Source organism: Belonocnema kinseyi, chromosome 9, assembly GCF_010883055.1.
Source record: "Belonocnema kinseyi isolate 2016_QV_RU_SX_M_011 chromosome 9, B_treatae_v1, whole genome shotgun sequence".
NCBI classification, from domain to species: domain Eukaryota; kingdom Metazoa; phylum Arthropoda; class Insecta; order Hymenoptera; family Cynipidae; genus Belonocnema; species Belonocnema kinseyi.
Window position 1 is genome coordinate 47,526,288 of NC_046665.1, and position 16,795 is coordinate 47,543,082.

The following is a 16,795-nucleotide window of genomic DNA, read 5'->3' on the forward strand; positions in this document are numbered from 1 at the left end:
GTGTCTAAAATATTCCGGGGCGGTTAGATATTTCCATATGTATTTATTTATTTAAATATTGTATTTTTATATTTGAATGATTGTAAAAAACAGAATTTTGATTAAACTATGAAATACGGATTCATTTATTATCACCAAAGAATGATCGATCCAAATACCAAATCATTCTGACACCATCATCTAGACTTTTTTTTTAATTTTGTCTGATTTGAGATGTAATTGGTCGTTTAACAGAAAAAAATTATTAAAAATTGAAGGCGGTAAAACACTTATTCAAATTGATGTCACGTGGTGTCACGTGACTCAGAGGTTCTTATAATTATCTATCATGAAAACCATGAAAACTAACGAAACTCATGATAAAGATGTTAGGCCACGGTCTGTTGCCAAGTCTGACTATTTTGATTTTATAGCTTTGTTTGTTAAGGTTTATGTGATGAAAAAAAGTTATCCTGTTTTAATATTTGGATTAAGAGTCAGTATTGTGTTGAAGAAAAGCATTAAGTACAATTATTAACACATCTTAAGATCCTACATATTTACGAATTGTTTAGTAAACATTTCTCCATTTAAGCACTTTTTCAATCAATTCTTTATACATACCATAAACTTATCTATTTTCGGTAGATTTGTGATATTGGCTTTTACGAAACCCTCTTTTGAAATTTTTGTAAGCAATATCTTGCGACTTATATTTTCGATGTACATATAACCAAAACAAAACATCGGCACAGAAAAAGATATTTGAGAATCAATGACACATGAGCTGTAATTGGTGGAAAATCCGACCCCTTTGACGTCAAAGGGGCCCTCCAATCGACATCGTGATAGAAAATTCATATTCCAACATTAAATTAAAAATAGTGAACAATATGTAAAAAATATATAATGGGAGTTTTCAAAATTAGAATTTTCTATACTATGAGATCCATTTATTGGAAAAATGACATCTGACTTTGGAAACCACCCTATTATGAATAAGGTGTTAAATAAAATAATTTCGAGTAGGATTTAAAACTATTATTGTTATTTTTACATTTCATATAAAAAATTGTTGTTTTTTCAGTAAAGCATAACAAAATAAAAATTCTGGTCATTTTTTATTTTTCCGCTTTTTTCAACAAAGTTTGTTTACCTATGGGGCAGAATACGCTTAGTGTTCCCACCTAAAATTAATTTTTTTTAGAGCCGGTTGAAACTTGGCCAAATTATAGTCCTAGTGGACCTACATTAATACATCAAACATAGGTTTATTTATCAACCGGTTATCAACATACATGGGCCTGCAGTTTTCACGCGTTTCTTACCTTCACGTTAGTGCAACTTTTTTTAGGATTATCTGATTGCACTTTCATCATAGTGTTTTGGAAAGCTCTGTTCATGTACTTTAATACTATCAACGATATATTTTTTAAAAAGTTATTTTTTTCAAAATCAAAATGGAAATTGATTGTTTGAAACAAACCATATTTAACAACATATTGTTTCTATTTCAAAAAATAGCTTTTTATACTGTTTGAAATTATGTAGAATAAAAAGTGGGTGGAAAATTTTTTCTTGGTCCAATTTCTATTTTTACGCTCATTATGAATAAAATAATAGGTGCGTGAGATGAAATATATAACGTAAGTTATATATTTCTGAACAGATAATATTGTCAAAAAAGTTCAATATAATTTTAGGGTACATTAGACCTAACAGTATTTGTGGTACCTTCGAGCGTAAAAATCTTAATTTGACCAAGAAAACATTTGCGGTCCACTTTTTATTCAAAAAAATTTAATATGTTGTTATAATAGTCTTAAATTAAACGAAAAGAGCTTTCCAAAACACTATAATAAAAGTCTAATCGGATTATCCTAAAAGAAGTGACACTAACGTGAAGGTGAAAAACGCGAACCAAAAAAAATTAATGTTAGGTGGAAACACTTGATGTATTCTGCCCCCTATATATCTTATTGATATGATAGATCAACATAAACTCAGAAAATTGAAATGAACTCGTTTCTATTTTCGACTTCCTTCAATAATTGATTGAAATCGATTATAGTTACATTTATACAACTGAAGCCCAACAAGCATCAAGCAAGTTTTCTTTGGTTATATTAAAATCTGTGTTACGTCGGTTATTAAATTATTTTAACTTTCGATTTATGGGTCTCTTTGTCTTAATTTTACATCCTAATTTGACTCTAATACTTTGCATAAATAATTGATGTATTTTCCACTTGATTATGCTCGAATGGCTTGTAATTTCATTATTGATTTCTGGACTAATTTAACACATAGTTCTACTAAAAATACTGTTAGAGGATATGTTACAGAATATAAATAAGAATACTAAACATGAAGTAGTTTATCCTGTTTTGTTATTAAACTTATAGTCCATTTTTATTTCTTCTCCTTTATCTCTTAAGGACTTCAAGTACTTGCCAAGCTCTGGAGTTCCTCCTACGATCATTCGCAGATAATTATTACTTGAATGCTCATATTTTGCATTTATTAAACTTATGATAAGCTTGCTAAACGAGACCTAGGCAAAATGCGTGTATAATAATTTAAATTATAAGAAATAGAAGGGGAAAATTGATAGGTATTGCGCTTTATCGTTTAGCTTCGTTATTAACCAGACTATACCTACCTATTAAATATCGCTTGAATTTTCATTTGCATGCAGACAAAAATAGAACAATATCTCAATATTTATTTCAAAAATGGCTAGTTTAATGTAATAACATATCTCAGCTTTAAAAAATTTAATAAAGAGCATACGTACAAAGTGTGTGCGTGATTCTGATCCAATCTATATATTCAGATTATATGTTAAATTTTTCCAGCAGGACAAGTGATAATCAATTTCGCACTTTTCTAAAAATTACTGATTTCAAATTTGTTTGTTATGTCTGCAAGAGTGAATCGCAAAAAAGCAATCGGTGTATATTTAATATGTTCATTGAGGTTATATCATGAAGTCTCTCTGACGTAATTCTTACTTCTTCCCTAGAGAGAGCAAAATAGAGCTTTCTCATTAAGCCATCAAAATTTAAAGGGCCGAACCTCCGGGGGTATACCTGTAAGGGAAAATACATTGCCAGTATACACGGAGAAAAATAGATGTTAGCACAGACTATCTAGATATTAATAGGTAATATCTTAGCGATTTAACTATGGGACAGAAATCTAGATACTGAAGTAGAGCATCCGTAGATATTATAAAGAAGATTTTCACTGACAATATCCAAGATATTAAGGGGCAGAATCAAAGATATTCAAGAAATATTTTTTAATTGTGCAAAAAATACCTGTAAAGCATACCATTTTCTATAAAATGCAAAAGAATGTGAATATCGTAGTCCTCTGTTTTGAAAATCTGAATCCTCAAACATTCGCCTTTTTGCATAATTATGCGATTTTTGTGTTAAACAGATAACACATTGTTCAAGGCTAATATGAAAGATGCCTGTAACTGAGTCCTCATTATCTTGAGAAAATTATAACAAATCCAAAAACATTTAATCCATTTTCCACCAAAACTTATAGTGCAATAGATATAAAAAAAACCACAAAATACACACGATGAAAGCTCAAGATACAGACAAAATATTTTGTCGCCACGCCACACGTCAGCGACCTTGCTCCGAAAAAATTTAGCTTTTTTAATATCTTAGATATTAACTGTTAATATCTCATATTTTATACTTTCAATATAAACAGATATTGCCCTTTAATATTTTGTATGTTGAATAGAAGATATTAGGTAGTATGCCGTAGTATCTATATATTATGGTTAAATATCAAAGTTTTTAATATATGCTTTTTAATATCTTTTTTTCTCCGTGTATGGATGACATATTTCGGAGACGTTTTTAAAATAAAAGAAGAAAAATAATGAAATATTGTTTCGTAGTAGGGTGTAAGAAACATAGTGCTGTGCACTCAGGTACAAGAATTTTTCTGATTCCAATAGGCATAACTGCGGAAAATCAAAAGTTTATCGGAAAATCTCATACTGGGCCTAGAATCTGTCAACAAGTGAACTTATTATATTGTCAAAGAGAAGAAGGGAAATGTGGATAAGTGTCAATTAGAAAATGCTCGGATTTGCGAGGAACACTTTATGAGTGGTAAGTAAGAAATGTATGCGTTTCGAGTGTGAGATTATGTTCGCGAGGTTATGTTTAACACAATTGTAGCGGAAGAGTTATTTGTGATTTATATTTATTGCCCCTCTAAAAAGGAAAAGTTTACTGCCACGCTACCACCTATCAGCGAAAAGGGTTTTTTGTCATAGGAGAATATAAATGTTGCTTAAAATTCCTTTTAATTAATTCAAGATTCATAATTGTTTTTAAAAATTCATTTCCTTGGTCAAAAATACAAGTATTTTATTTGAAAAATCTTTTTTTCTTGTGAAAATTTAATATTTAACTGTACACATAACTTTTTCACTTTGGGTTCAAAGTGTATCCCTTTTTGGTTAAAAATTCGTGTATTTTGTTGTAAAAGTTGTCTTTTTTGGCAGAAAATTAATCATGTTAGCCAGGGAAAATGAAAAATGTATTAGCATAAGGTAGAGATTCTTTAAATTGGTATTTTTGGCTTTTTTCTATCCAGAAAATTCTTGAATTTTCTCAAAGTTCTTTGAGACTTAAATTTTCGTTATTTGTCATAGGAGAATAAAAATTAAAAAAAAAAAAATTTTCCTTGTTCAGAAATACAAGTATTTTATTTGAAAAATCTTTTTTTCTTTTGAAAATTTAATATCTAACTGTACGCACTTTTCATGCAGGCGTTGGAAGAAAACAATTCCAATGTTGTTTTACACAAGTAGAATTAAACAACGAAATTCTATCTTAACTGTCAATTTTCATTGAAAACAAAAATTAGTTGTTTATACTTTGTTCAAGAACCGGGCGCTCAATCGTACAAAAACAATTGAGTAAACAATTTAAAAATAGAATACCAATTTTGTTGAAAATTTATAACTCTTATTTAGAATTCCACGAAGAACATCTGCGATGCAAAAAATATATGAATTTGTGAAGTCAAAGTTGGCCAAGTAATTTGGGGAAAAAAACTTTATAATATAATATGATAAAACTTTTTTATAAAGAGCCCTACAGAAATTTTAAAAATGAATTTTAAAAGTTTATACCTTAGATATTATAGAACTTGACGGGATTATTAATATTATACCATAAATATCCCAGACTCAGCTGTTTTTTTATTAAAATTATTTTAATTATTACAGGTAATCCCTCTAAGTTTTATAATGTCTAATATGGCTTCTTTAAATTTATTAACAATTTTCTGCATGACACTTTATAAAAAAGTTTCATATATATTTTTTCTCAAACCACTTGGTCAACTTTGATTTCATAAATTTATAAGTTGTACTTGGTAGATTTTTGCATCACGGATGAGTGGTGGAATTTACTCTTTTTTTTGTAATGGAACAAAATAAAGGATAGGTATGCTCTATTAATTGAATTTAAAGTAAACTAATAATTTACTAAATATGAAAAATTAAATTAATTGTTGGAATAATGTTCGTTAAAAATATATTAAATCGATTTATTTTTTAATTCATTGAATGAGATTATATAATTTAATAAAAATTTATATTGCATTTTTTAATTTCAAATCAAAAGGAAAATAGTAGCTAGGTTTACTGAACTTAGTAGATACTTGATTTTCTATAAGATTTTATAGAAATATATTTTATTCTCTTGAATAAAAAATGCATTATTGTTGAATTCTTGTTAAAAATTGCAATCAGTCTAATATATCCAACCGATTTACATTTAATTTTCTACAGAAGTTTGTAGTATATATTCGAGATAAATTTTGCAAACATTTTCGATATCTTGAATATTTTTCAATAATAATATTAAATAACATTCGAGACATCGAACATTTCCTCAAAATGTATCCAGAATATTTTGTTACTGATTTTTCGTTAATATTTGATGCCAATCGGTTTGACAGATTAGGATTTAAAGGTGAGCATAGGTCAAAAAGTGTTTCTTTTGTTGAATGTTTGTTGTTATTATTTTTTTACTCTTACAGTTTCTAAAATATTAAAATAAAATCACTTCAAAACTTATTTTTTAATAGTTGGTCAGTAAGCTGCCAAGATTAATTGAAATTGATGGAAAATTGAGCCGACAATCTACAGAAGGTCCGAAAGTATTATTATTCTAGATAATGATTCTTGGTAGCTTCTTCGTACTTGGCGACGATTTGCTAACGCGAATCTTTATTAGTATAAGTAATTTTATTTGAAATTATTTCGTTAATGGGTTTAACGAACTCAAATAGAAATATTCATAAACTAAGTTTTTTCTAAATATTTGTGTTTTAGTGCATTATTGATGTGCAATTTTGATTGAAATTGTCAGTTTTGAGCTACTGAGTTATTTCATATTCACTCTAATATATTATACATAAACATAACTTGCAACCTATAGTTGAAAGCTTTCAACATCCCTAAGTGACGAGCTGTTAAAATATTCAGAACGTTACTTTCGCGATGGTGAGTGCCAATGTAGGAAAATTTAAATCAATCTGTTACATTTGCATAAAGCTATCGTTCGATACGTAAACTCTGACTGTCAGTTTTAAATATAGGTACTACGACGAAAAATTGTTTTGCGAATTGTGCAACAAGGTGTAAAGAATAATGTTTAAAACAATGTCGAAAGGGTGGTTTAAGAAAACATTTAGAAGGAAGTGTACAAACAAATTTTCGAACAATATTTTCAGAAGGGGCTTTTAAACAAAATTGCGGATCAGAATTCTAGGAATATATAAACAGAATATAATTAAATAATATTTTAAACATTAATCTTTTTTTTGTATAGAGAATTTTTAGATTAAAATTAGGTTTCCATTATAATTAATAAAAATGTACCATTTAAATATTCATATGAACAAATAAGAAAAAACATTTTGTTGAAAATTCAACAAGTTTGATAAAAATTCATTATTTTCGTTGAAAACTGAAACTTTTTTGTTGAAAATTTGTCTCTTTGTGGTTGACAATTCATCTATTTTTGTTACACGGATAAAAATTTCAGGAGATTAATTCACGGGACTATTCCTTGATTTTATTAGTCTTTGGTGCGAGAACTAAGATCTCTGAACCCTTGCTCTTAAAGCATAGGTCTCGAAATTTCAGGCATTAGGTCACGCCCCTTTGCTCTCAGGTCTCGAATTCTATGCTTTTAAATCTCAGGGTCCGAGACTTTTGTTGAAAATTAGTTTTTTTTTTATGCAAATTTATTATTCAATTTTTTGTTTAAAAAGATTTTTTTTAAGTTCATGTATTTTGTTGAAAATTTAACTATTTCGTTGAAAATTTATTTGGTTTGATTGAAACTTAAAATTTTTACTGGAAATTTAACTTTTCTATTTTTGAACAAAAATTAATTTCTTAGGTTGAAAATCCGAGGGGTTTTGCCTTTTTCCTTGCAATTTTATTTCTTCAGTTGAAATTTTATTTTTCTAACGGAAAATGTAACTATTCCAATTTTCCTTGATAATTTTTCTTTTTTAATTGAAAATTCATTTATTTTTTGGTTAACTCGCTTTTTTGGAGGTGGTTGAGGTTTTTTTCTTCATTGAGTGATAAAACTTGCGTGGTTGAAAATTCAACAATGGTTAAAAATTGAACTAGTTGATTGAAAGTTTGTGTATTCTATGTGCCTTACGCAACTCATGGACGACCCTTTATAATATATAAACCTTTTTTTGGCATCAACATTATTACATTATATACTATAATTTATACACACACAGGGAATTTTTAAATTGGGATTTTGTATCAGCCTTGCGAATATTTTTTATTTTGAAAGGATTGCATTCTAAAAGACGAATTTTAAAAACATTTTGGAAAAGTGTGCCAACAAATTTATGAAGTTGAAGTTTGAAAATACTTATTTTGTGCTAAAGGAATAAATTACATTGTTTCTCCAAGTCTACTTATGTGTTTTTATAGATCGGTTATTTAATTCTTAAAAAGATGCACTGTGCTATCTACATTCTAGATATTCCCTTTGTTCTTTTATAACTCTTATAGCATAGAGTAAAGTTATAGAGTTTCTCCATCTGGCACAAACTACGGTTCACAAGTTCATAAGTTCCTCGACGTCCTTATTAATTAAAGTCGAGGCAAGTAGTTTATAGCTGACACAAATAAGTATTCCTTATTATTAGAACTTAGTTTAAGTTTGCTTTGAATAATCTGTAGAAACTTTCCAACAAAAGAAGTCTAGAATTAAATTTATTGAATGAATTTAGATTTAAAAAATCTTAATTTAATTATAGTATCCTTATTAATTTTGTACATAGGGCTACCACACAGTTACCATTTTTAATCACTTTCCATCTCATTTGAGATTTTCCCTACAAAAAAAGAAACTGTAATATTATCTATTTATGAAATCTATAGCAATCTATGGTATGTAAATGCCACTAAATATAAGACTTCTCACTCTTTCCCATCTTTTCCCTTTTTTTTACCAAAATAATTTATCTTTTCCTCTATTATCAAAAATTTTTCCGTTTTTCTTGCTTTTGTTCCATGAATGTGAACTGAATTATAATAGAGAATTCGAAAAAATTCTAGTTGAATCAACCAGAATAGAAGGCAGTCTTAATTGATGATTTACTGGTTGTTTTAACTAGTTTTTTTGTCAATGAAAGCGGAAATTCTGCTATGAATAACCAGAAATTTTACTAGACACTTTTCTGGAAGCTTAGTAATACAATATTCTGTTCAACATAACCAGATATTCAGGTCCGTTATGCTGCAGAACCACATTGCAAAAATGGACTGAAAACCTGTAGGGAATTTAGGGCTACTTTAGGGCTAATTTAATGCCCCATTGCCAAATTTAATGCTCTTTATTTGAACCAAAAAAAAACCTGTGGTCATGCTAGCTTAACGTTAACCTAGCAGGACCACACAGAGAAAAAACTACTTAGGCATTATTTCTTTCCACAGTAATTTAGGACTCATTTAGGGCTCTGGCAATATAATGAAAAATTTAAACAAATTGTTTGAATAATTTTTTTTTAAACAATTCTAGTAAAAGTGAATTCAACAGATTTCTTCTTCTAACCTATGCTAAGGCTCACTTAGGGCTCCATGAATATGATATTTGGATTGAACAAAAAATTGTTAAAACAATTTTTGTTTCAACAATTTTACCACAAAAAATTATTTTCTTTTCGTTTCTCTTGCATAATTTCAGGCTTATTTAAGGTTCCTGAAATATCATCCACTGAAAGTCTTGCGATATTTTCTTTGTCCTTTATTTGTTATAAAGGGTGATTCTTTTAACTTGAAACTTTCAAATATCTCGAAAAATAGACACTATGAAAAAATGTTATGAATCAAAATTTTATCACACTGAGGAGTAAATACACTGATGTTAAAATCGGTTCCCTCGCACTGGCCCTGGGGGTGGGGGGTGGGGCAAGTTCGAAATCTTAAATGATATTTGAAAATTTTAAGTTAAAAAATCACCTTGTATATTGTGTTGTGCTACCTTAACGTCATAAAAAATACATAAAGAAAACCATAAAACCCATTTTTACTCCTCGCATAATTTAGGGTTCATTGAGGACTAATTTGGGCCGGTAGTACTAAATTTTGGGCTCTTTAATTTTTTGTAAAAAATAGTGTTTGCAATAGCTTAACAATAAGTTAGTTCAAGATTGCTGTAAAACGTAATAAAAATGATTTTACAGAAAATTCACCTCATTTGGGAATACCGGCCCAAATTAGTCGTAAAGGAGCCCTAAATTATGCGAGGAGTAAAAATGTGTTTCATGGTTTTCTTCACGTATTTTTTATAACGTTCAGGTGGCGAAACACCATATATAACCAAAAAAGGGTTAAGGAAATATCGCAAGACCTTCAGTCGATGATATTTCAGGAGCCTTACATGAGCCTGGAATTATGCAAAGGAAACGAAGATAAAATAATTTTTTGTTGTAAATTTGTTTAAACAATTCTTTGTTAAATTCCAATATTATATTCATGGAGTCCTAAGTGAGCCTTAATATAGGACAGAAAAAGAAATTTGTTGAATTCATTTTTACTAGAATTGTTTAAACAAGTTTTAAAATTTTTTTATTCTCATATTGCCAGAGCCCTAAATGAGCCGTAAATTATTGTGGAAAGAAATAATGCCTAAGTCGTTTATTTCTCTGTGTGGTCCTGCTAGGTTAACGTTAAGCTAGCATGACCACAGGTTTTTTCGAAAAGTTGCGGAGCATTAAATTGGACAATAGGGCATTAAGTGAGCCCTAAATTATAGAGCAAAGAAATTTTGAAAAACTAGTTTTTCAATATGTGTGGTTCTGCTATCTTAACGTTAAGCTAGCATGACCACCGGTTTTTTTGTTTAAATAAAGAGCATTAAATTTGCCAATGGGGCACCACATTAGCCCTAAATGAGCCCTAAATTCCCTATAGGTTTTCAATGCATTTTTGCAATGTGGTCCTGCCAGCTTAACGGACTTCAGATATTCTGTAAACTCAACCACGTATTCTGGTAAATATCGGTTTTTAACTATTGAACGTTGATACTTTTCTGCACTGTTAGAAAAAATTCGTACAACGTCACACCGAAGTACGACGTTGTAATGATACGGTGCGATATTTCGATGCGAAAAAGCATTTCTTCTATTAAAATACACTTCTCCGGTGTAAAGTTGGTAAATTTACGAACTCTAAACTTCCCAGTGTTGAAAATACTAACGAATCACACGGAGGAGATGTGAAAGTCTTAATCTAAACTTAAAGTTTCACTGGAAAGTGTGAAATCAAACACTAAGACGGAGCGAGAATAGTACATTTCGATACGTGTGTGAGAGGTGATTTTTAGCAAATGACTTTCCTCACTCGCTTCGGTCGTGCGAAAAACATCTCATTTGCTAAAAATCACCTCTCACACAAATATCGAACAGTATTTAATACCATGAAAGGCGACAAAATGTTGTCAAAGCTGAGATTTTGAGGTTAGAGTGGTATAAAGATACAATCAACACTATACGGTGCGAAAACTAACACCGATAAGTTGCTTTTCACGCGCACGCACAGTTAACTTGTGCAGGCTTACGCGAGCTAAAGAAGTTAGAAGATAAATTTATAATTAAAAAGATAATTTTTCAAGAAAAAAAATGTCAACAAAATTGTTCAATTTTTATCTTTAGAAACGAATTTTAAACTGACACAATAAGCATTAAACCAAAAATGGAATAATTAAATTTTCAGATAAAAAATGGAATTTTCAACAAAATAAATTAATTTTTAATAAAAAAGATTTACTTTAAACAAAAAATGGACCCATTAAATTTGCATTTAAAAAATTAACTTTGAATAAAAAAAATCAAATCTACAACAAAATAGTCCAATTTTCAACCAAAGAAATGAATTTACGTACAAAAAGACTTCTTCTAAAAAAGACAAAATTGCAATAAAGTACATAAATTTTTAACCACATAGTTGAATTTCAACTGAAAAATAATGTTTCAAGGAAAAATGGAATATTTACATTTTCAGTTAAAAACAATTATCAAACCCAAAAAATCAAAGTTTCAAAAAAAGATTTAAATTTTCAAGCAGAAAATCGAATTTGCAAACAAATAATTTAATTTTCAAACTAATGATTTCCTAAGAAACCAGAAATGTGAAATTTTATAAATCAATTTTAAAACAACAAAAAAACGAATTTTTAACAAAATAGATAAATTTTCAACGAAAAACGGTTACATTATCATTTTAAAAAATAAATTTACAACCAAAAAATGTTCATCAAATTAGTTTGATTTCCAAAAAAACTACATGAACTTTCAACCATTTTATGCGAAAAGAAAAGAAGTTTGATCAAAATTTTTCAACCAAAGAAATGAATTTTTAATTAAAATAGATGATTTTTTAAACAAAAAGAATACATTTCTACCAAAAAATATTAATTTTTAACTGAGCATGGTCAATTTTCAGTATAAGAAAATATTTGTTCACCTAAAAAAATCAAATTTTCAACCAAAAAATCAATTTTGACAAAATCGTTAATTTTTCAACTTTAAAAATGAATATTAAACCTAGAAAATAAGTATTTAACTAAAAATAGAATAGTTACATTTTCAGATAAAAAATTTAATTTTTTTTGCAAAATAATTTAATTTTCGATGTAAAAAATGAATTTTCAACTGAAAAATATTTTGAATTAAGGAAATCGAATTTACAACAGAATAGTTAAATTTTCAAACATAGAGTTGGATTTTCAATTTAAAAAGAAAACATTCTTTGCCAACAATGGAATGGAATGAATTCTGAAAGAAAATTGAAAAAAGAACACCAATTTTTTTTTTATTATTTTGCAAAAATTTTAAAAGGGGTGTAAAAGAGTGTGTAGAATTTTTTTGCAATTTGACGATGTTATATATAATTTTAGAAAAAAAAAACAAGAACTTAATTCTTATCTAGCCTTCTCGCGCAATTTTGTTGCACAATTTTGTTTAAAGTTTATGTTGGTTCGAAGAATGTGCTTTCCAATTTGAGTAAGTTTAGGACATATTTAGAAATTTTGAAGCGATTCAAAAATAACTAAAACTTGTAACAATTTGTTAAGAATTTCGCATGGTTTCACTGTCAACCATTTTATACCAAAAGAAAAGAAGTTTTATCAAAAAATGCATTTTCAACCAAAGAAATTAATTTTTAACTGAGAAAGGTCGATTTTCAAGCAAAAATAAAGCAACATAGTTTCAACAAAAGTTAAATTTTCAAATAAAAAAAATTTTGTACCAAAAATGATACAGTTAAATTTACAGTATAAAAAAATTATTTCTTAACTTAAAAAAAAAACGAATTTTCAACAAAAATTTTAAATGATGAAACAAAAAATCAATTTTCGAACAAGAAGAATCATTTTCTATTACAAAAAAAATGCATTTTCAACTGCAAAAATAATTTTAAAAAAAAGGTTAACAAAATCGTTATAATTTTTAACTTTAAAAATCTTAATATATGAAAACTTTACGAAACCTTTAATGTCTTAAGATACTTATCTCAATATTACCAAATTTAGCGTTTACAATTAGATTTCCATCGTAAAATAATTGTAATTGTGAATAACTGTAAATGAATGTATAACCAATTTTATTTTATGAAATATCTCGTGATTTTAAAAGCAGAAAACCATTCTAAAAGTACTTTTTTTGTAGAGTATCTTAATAACTAAGGAACATACGTTTCGAATATTTTCTTTGACTCTGCCCAAGGATCAAATATGGTACAAAAAACCGTGGCGAAATTTCATATAAAAACTATGCTCTGTATACATTAATTTAAAAAATGAAAAATAATCATAATTTTATAAATATTCCTAAATTTTGTTTTAATATGTTGCTTAGGGAAGAAAAATTAGGAAGAAAAATTTTCACAATATTTTTATCAAACGATAGGTCTATTGTACTTAAAGGAAAAATGAAAATCTTTCATTAAGGGCATGTGATACTTAGAAAATTGTCGATTTTACCAGTCTTAGGTTCCTCCGGATTTTTTCTAGAATAATAAATATTTTGTCTTAAAAATTTGGGAAATGATAGCGAACATGCTAACGGACGTCCCCACACACTTTTTTGTGGGTTAATTCAAAAAAGTTTTAACTTTTCAAAATGTGGTTAATTTGTATAGCGCTTAGGAATTAGTATCGATTTTTTCAGTGTTAGATTCCCCCGGCTTTTTTCATAGGACAAGAATTATTTTGCCTTAAAAAACTGGGAAATGATAGCGAACATGCTCACGGACGTCCCCACACACTTTGTTTGTGTTTTTTTTATAAAAAATTTTTTGATATTGCTAACAACGTGCGTGTATATTTCGAGGTTATGATATTTTATAGCATCTCCGAATTCAGTTTTTAAAAATTTTCATTTTTGTGGAAAAAAGCCGGGGAAACTGCAAGTATGACATGCCCTTCATTATGAATGTTTAATTGACGTCTGTCCCTTTACTATTCACACTTGAGAATTTAGGAATCTCTTTTTCGCAAACAATAAGTATGAAAGTCCTTCGTTTATCGACTTTTATTATAATTTATTTATGTCACACACACACACGCGCGCGCACACACACACATACACATATCAGATCTGTTATATCTTATCAAAATTAAATACAAAAATATTAAATTTCAAGCACATTTTAATACTATAATTCTTAAATGTTTCCAATTTTTAGAAATAATTTAACTAATTTTATATGTATTTAAACACATTTTTGTCTTAAATTGCATAGAACTTATTCTAAGTAAACAAATTAAATCTTTAAGAATATAGGGATGTATCTTCTTTCTTAATTTTTCAAAATTTATTTTATTACTTATTTTTATTAAAAATAATTGGATCTCTTGCGATTAAAAAAGGAGATTCAGTCTGAAAAGAAATGTGCTGCAAGTACTTTTAAAAAAATCATTAGAATTTTATTTTTAAAGGCTGACAATTGTACACAATTTCCAGGGGCATCTTTCTTTTCTTCTACAAGAATTTTTAGATTGTTCTGTTTTTTAAATAAGTTTATCCTATGTTCTGAAACTCTACTAAAGTTTAAATTATTTTTTAATTTCATTAATTCTACTAAATATTTCTTGAATTTATTCGATTATTTACATTTTTTTAACTTTTTAATCGTAGTGAATTGAAACATTTTGCTTTTAACACCTTTAACACTCTTTTTCGAAAATTTAGAGAATCATTTAATGTGTTTAAAAGTCTTCTTTATTTTTCTTTTAGAGTTTATTTTTCAAAATAAAAAGTCATTTAAAATTTTCACACAAATATTAGGAAAATAATTTTTTTTATCTTGTCAGACTTTTTAATCTTCTTATCTTTAAAAATTATTCAAATTTTTTAAATTCTGTAAAATAAAAAAAATTGCCTTTAAACTTTTTTAGATACTTTGATAATTTTTGAAATCTTTTTTAATGTTTTGAAATGTTTTAAAATGTTTTAAAATAATCTCCTGCAATTAATTTTTGGCAATAAAAAATTTACTTTAATTATTGCTAGGAATCTAAAACATTTTTTTTTCATTTCCGTGAAAAATTACAAAATTAAGCAAAAGAAATCTTCACAAGTTTTATTTATTTTCAAATCGTTTAAAAATTCCTCAATATCTGTTGAACTTACGCAAATTTGAAAGCACATTTTGTAAACCCACATAAACTTAAAAAAAATTGTGCAACAAAATTGCATGAACTTTCATTCTCTTGACACCCTGGAAAATTCAGTTTACTTAAAAACTCCTCCTAATAGCCAGTTAGTCACCGAAAACAAATCGTGAGGTCGGGCGGCTCGGGTTCTTGCTCGTGCATTTTCGGCTCTAAACAAGGCTGGCCTACGCAACATGTATGTAACACCAGAACGATGCAAGTAAAGAACTGTCAATAGTCGCACTGGCTGAGATGAAAAAGGTACACTCTGACGTTCGACACCGAACTTTGCACCTGTAGAGATGTTGGATAACACGCTTCAGTTGCAGAACGACAAACATTCACTCATCGGTGTGATTCAGCGACTTTTTTCTAACAGTGTGTCTTCATGGAACTCTTTCTAACCCTCTATGAAATTACAGGGAATGCGTCCCTAAGAAAATAGTGTAATAAAACTTTGCAAAAACAGAGTGTATCGACTATATTCCGCGTCGCTCAAATTTCGTCTCTTTACAAGTGCAATTGTGAATGTACGTGTATTCTTTCTATAATTTTAGTTTTCACTAGGCTGGTCAAAAAATTTGACCAAGTATTTTAAAAATAATTTTTAATTGATTAAACAATTATTACTTGTTAAAAACCATTTTTTTAGTCAGTGAACCTGGATTTTTTTCTGGCCGTTTTTCCTGCATTTTTTCTTTTTAAATGGGCAGTAGTGTTGACTTCACATAAAGCTGCAACTATCTACATCGACAAAATGGAAACTGCTGCTCACATAAAACTTGACTTTGAACATGAATTTAGTGCTAATTTAGTGCTTATTTGGGTAGTAAAAAAAATTCGCTAACTTTACATGAAGCTGCAACTACGACTTCGGAAAAACAGAAACTTCCACTCCTGCATGTACGTAACGATACTTAATAATCTCGCCCCTTGACTAATTTCAAATCTATTATATTTATGATAAGAGGTACAAATGACCCATATTTTAATTGATTAAGATGTATATTGGCTTTACTAGTTAATAAGTTAAATTTATTATTTTACTAGGCAGTCTGATAAGTACCTGAAAATTCTAAGAGATGGCATTAGTATTCACTAATGTGAACCATTTTCGTCGAGCTTGATCCTTTAAATGACGCCTGTCATAACTTTAGCCATTTATGTTTACGCATTTACAAGTTACAGCACTGAGAAGCGACTAACCTCCGAGTTTTTTTTAGTATGGAAAAATCTGAGTTTCGAGTTTTGATCAAACACTACTATCTTCGCAAGAAAGCGATATCCGAGACGAAGGCCAAGCTGGATAAGTATTACCCGGACTCTGCACCGTCGATTGGAACGATTCATAAGTGGTTTACCGAGTTTCGTTGTGGCCGTACGAGCACAGTTGATGCTGAACGATCTGGGCGCCCAAAAGAGGTCACTACACATGAAGAAGCTCTGCGCGCGATGGGTGCCGTGTTTGCTCACAGTGGACCAAAAACGAATTCGTGTGACAACTTCCTAGCAGAATTTGGCATTATTTTCGCGTAAGCCGACCGAGTTTTTGCGCCGATTCATAA

General features: G+C 28.7%; 1 protein-coding gene across 7 annotated transcripts in view; it reads left to right on the plus strand.

Moving 5' to 3' along the window:
* LOC117179492 (very low-density lipoprotein receptor-like) overlaps positions 1-16,795 on the plus strand; it is an 89,781-nt gene that overhangs the window by 13,712 nt on the left and 59,274 nt on the right. Inside the window, exon 1 of one of the 7 annotated variants that reach the window (XM_033371355.1) lies at positions 4,022-4,124. The exons of the other annotated variants lie outside the window; for them this stretch is intronic. Within the exon in view, the coding sequence (XP_033227246.1) occupies positions 4,118-4,124 (7 nt within the window). The 5' untranslated portion in view covers positions 4,022-4,117. Of the gene's footprint in view, positions 1-4,021; positions 4,125-16,795 lie in introns of those variants that run through there. 7 annotated transcript variants of the gene reach the window in all.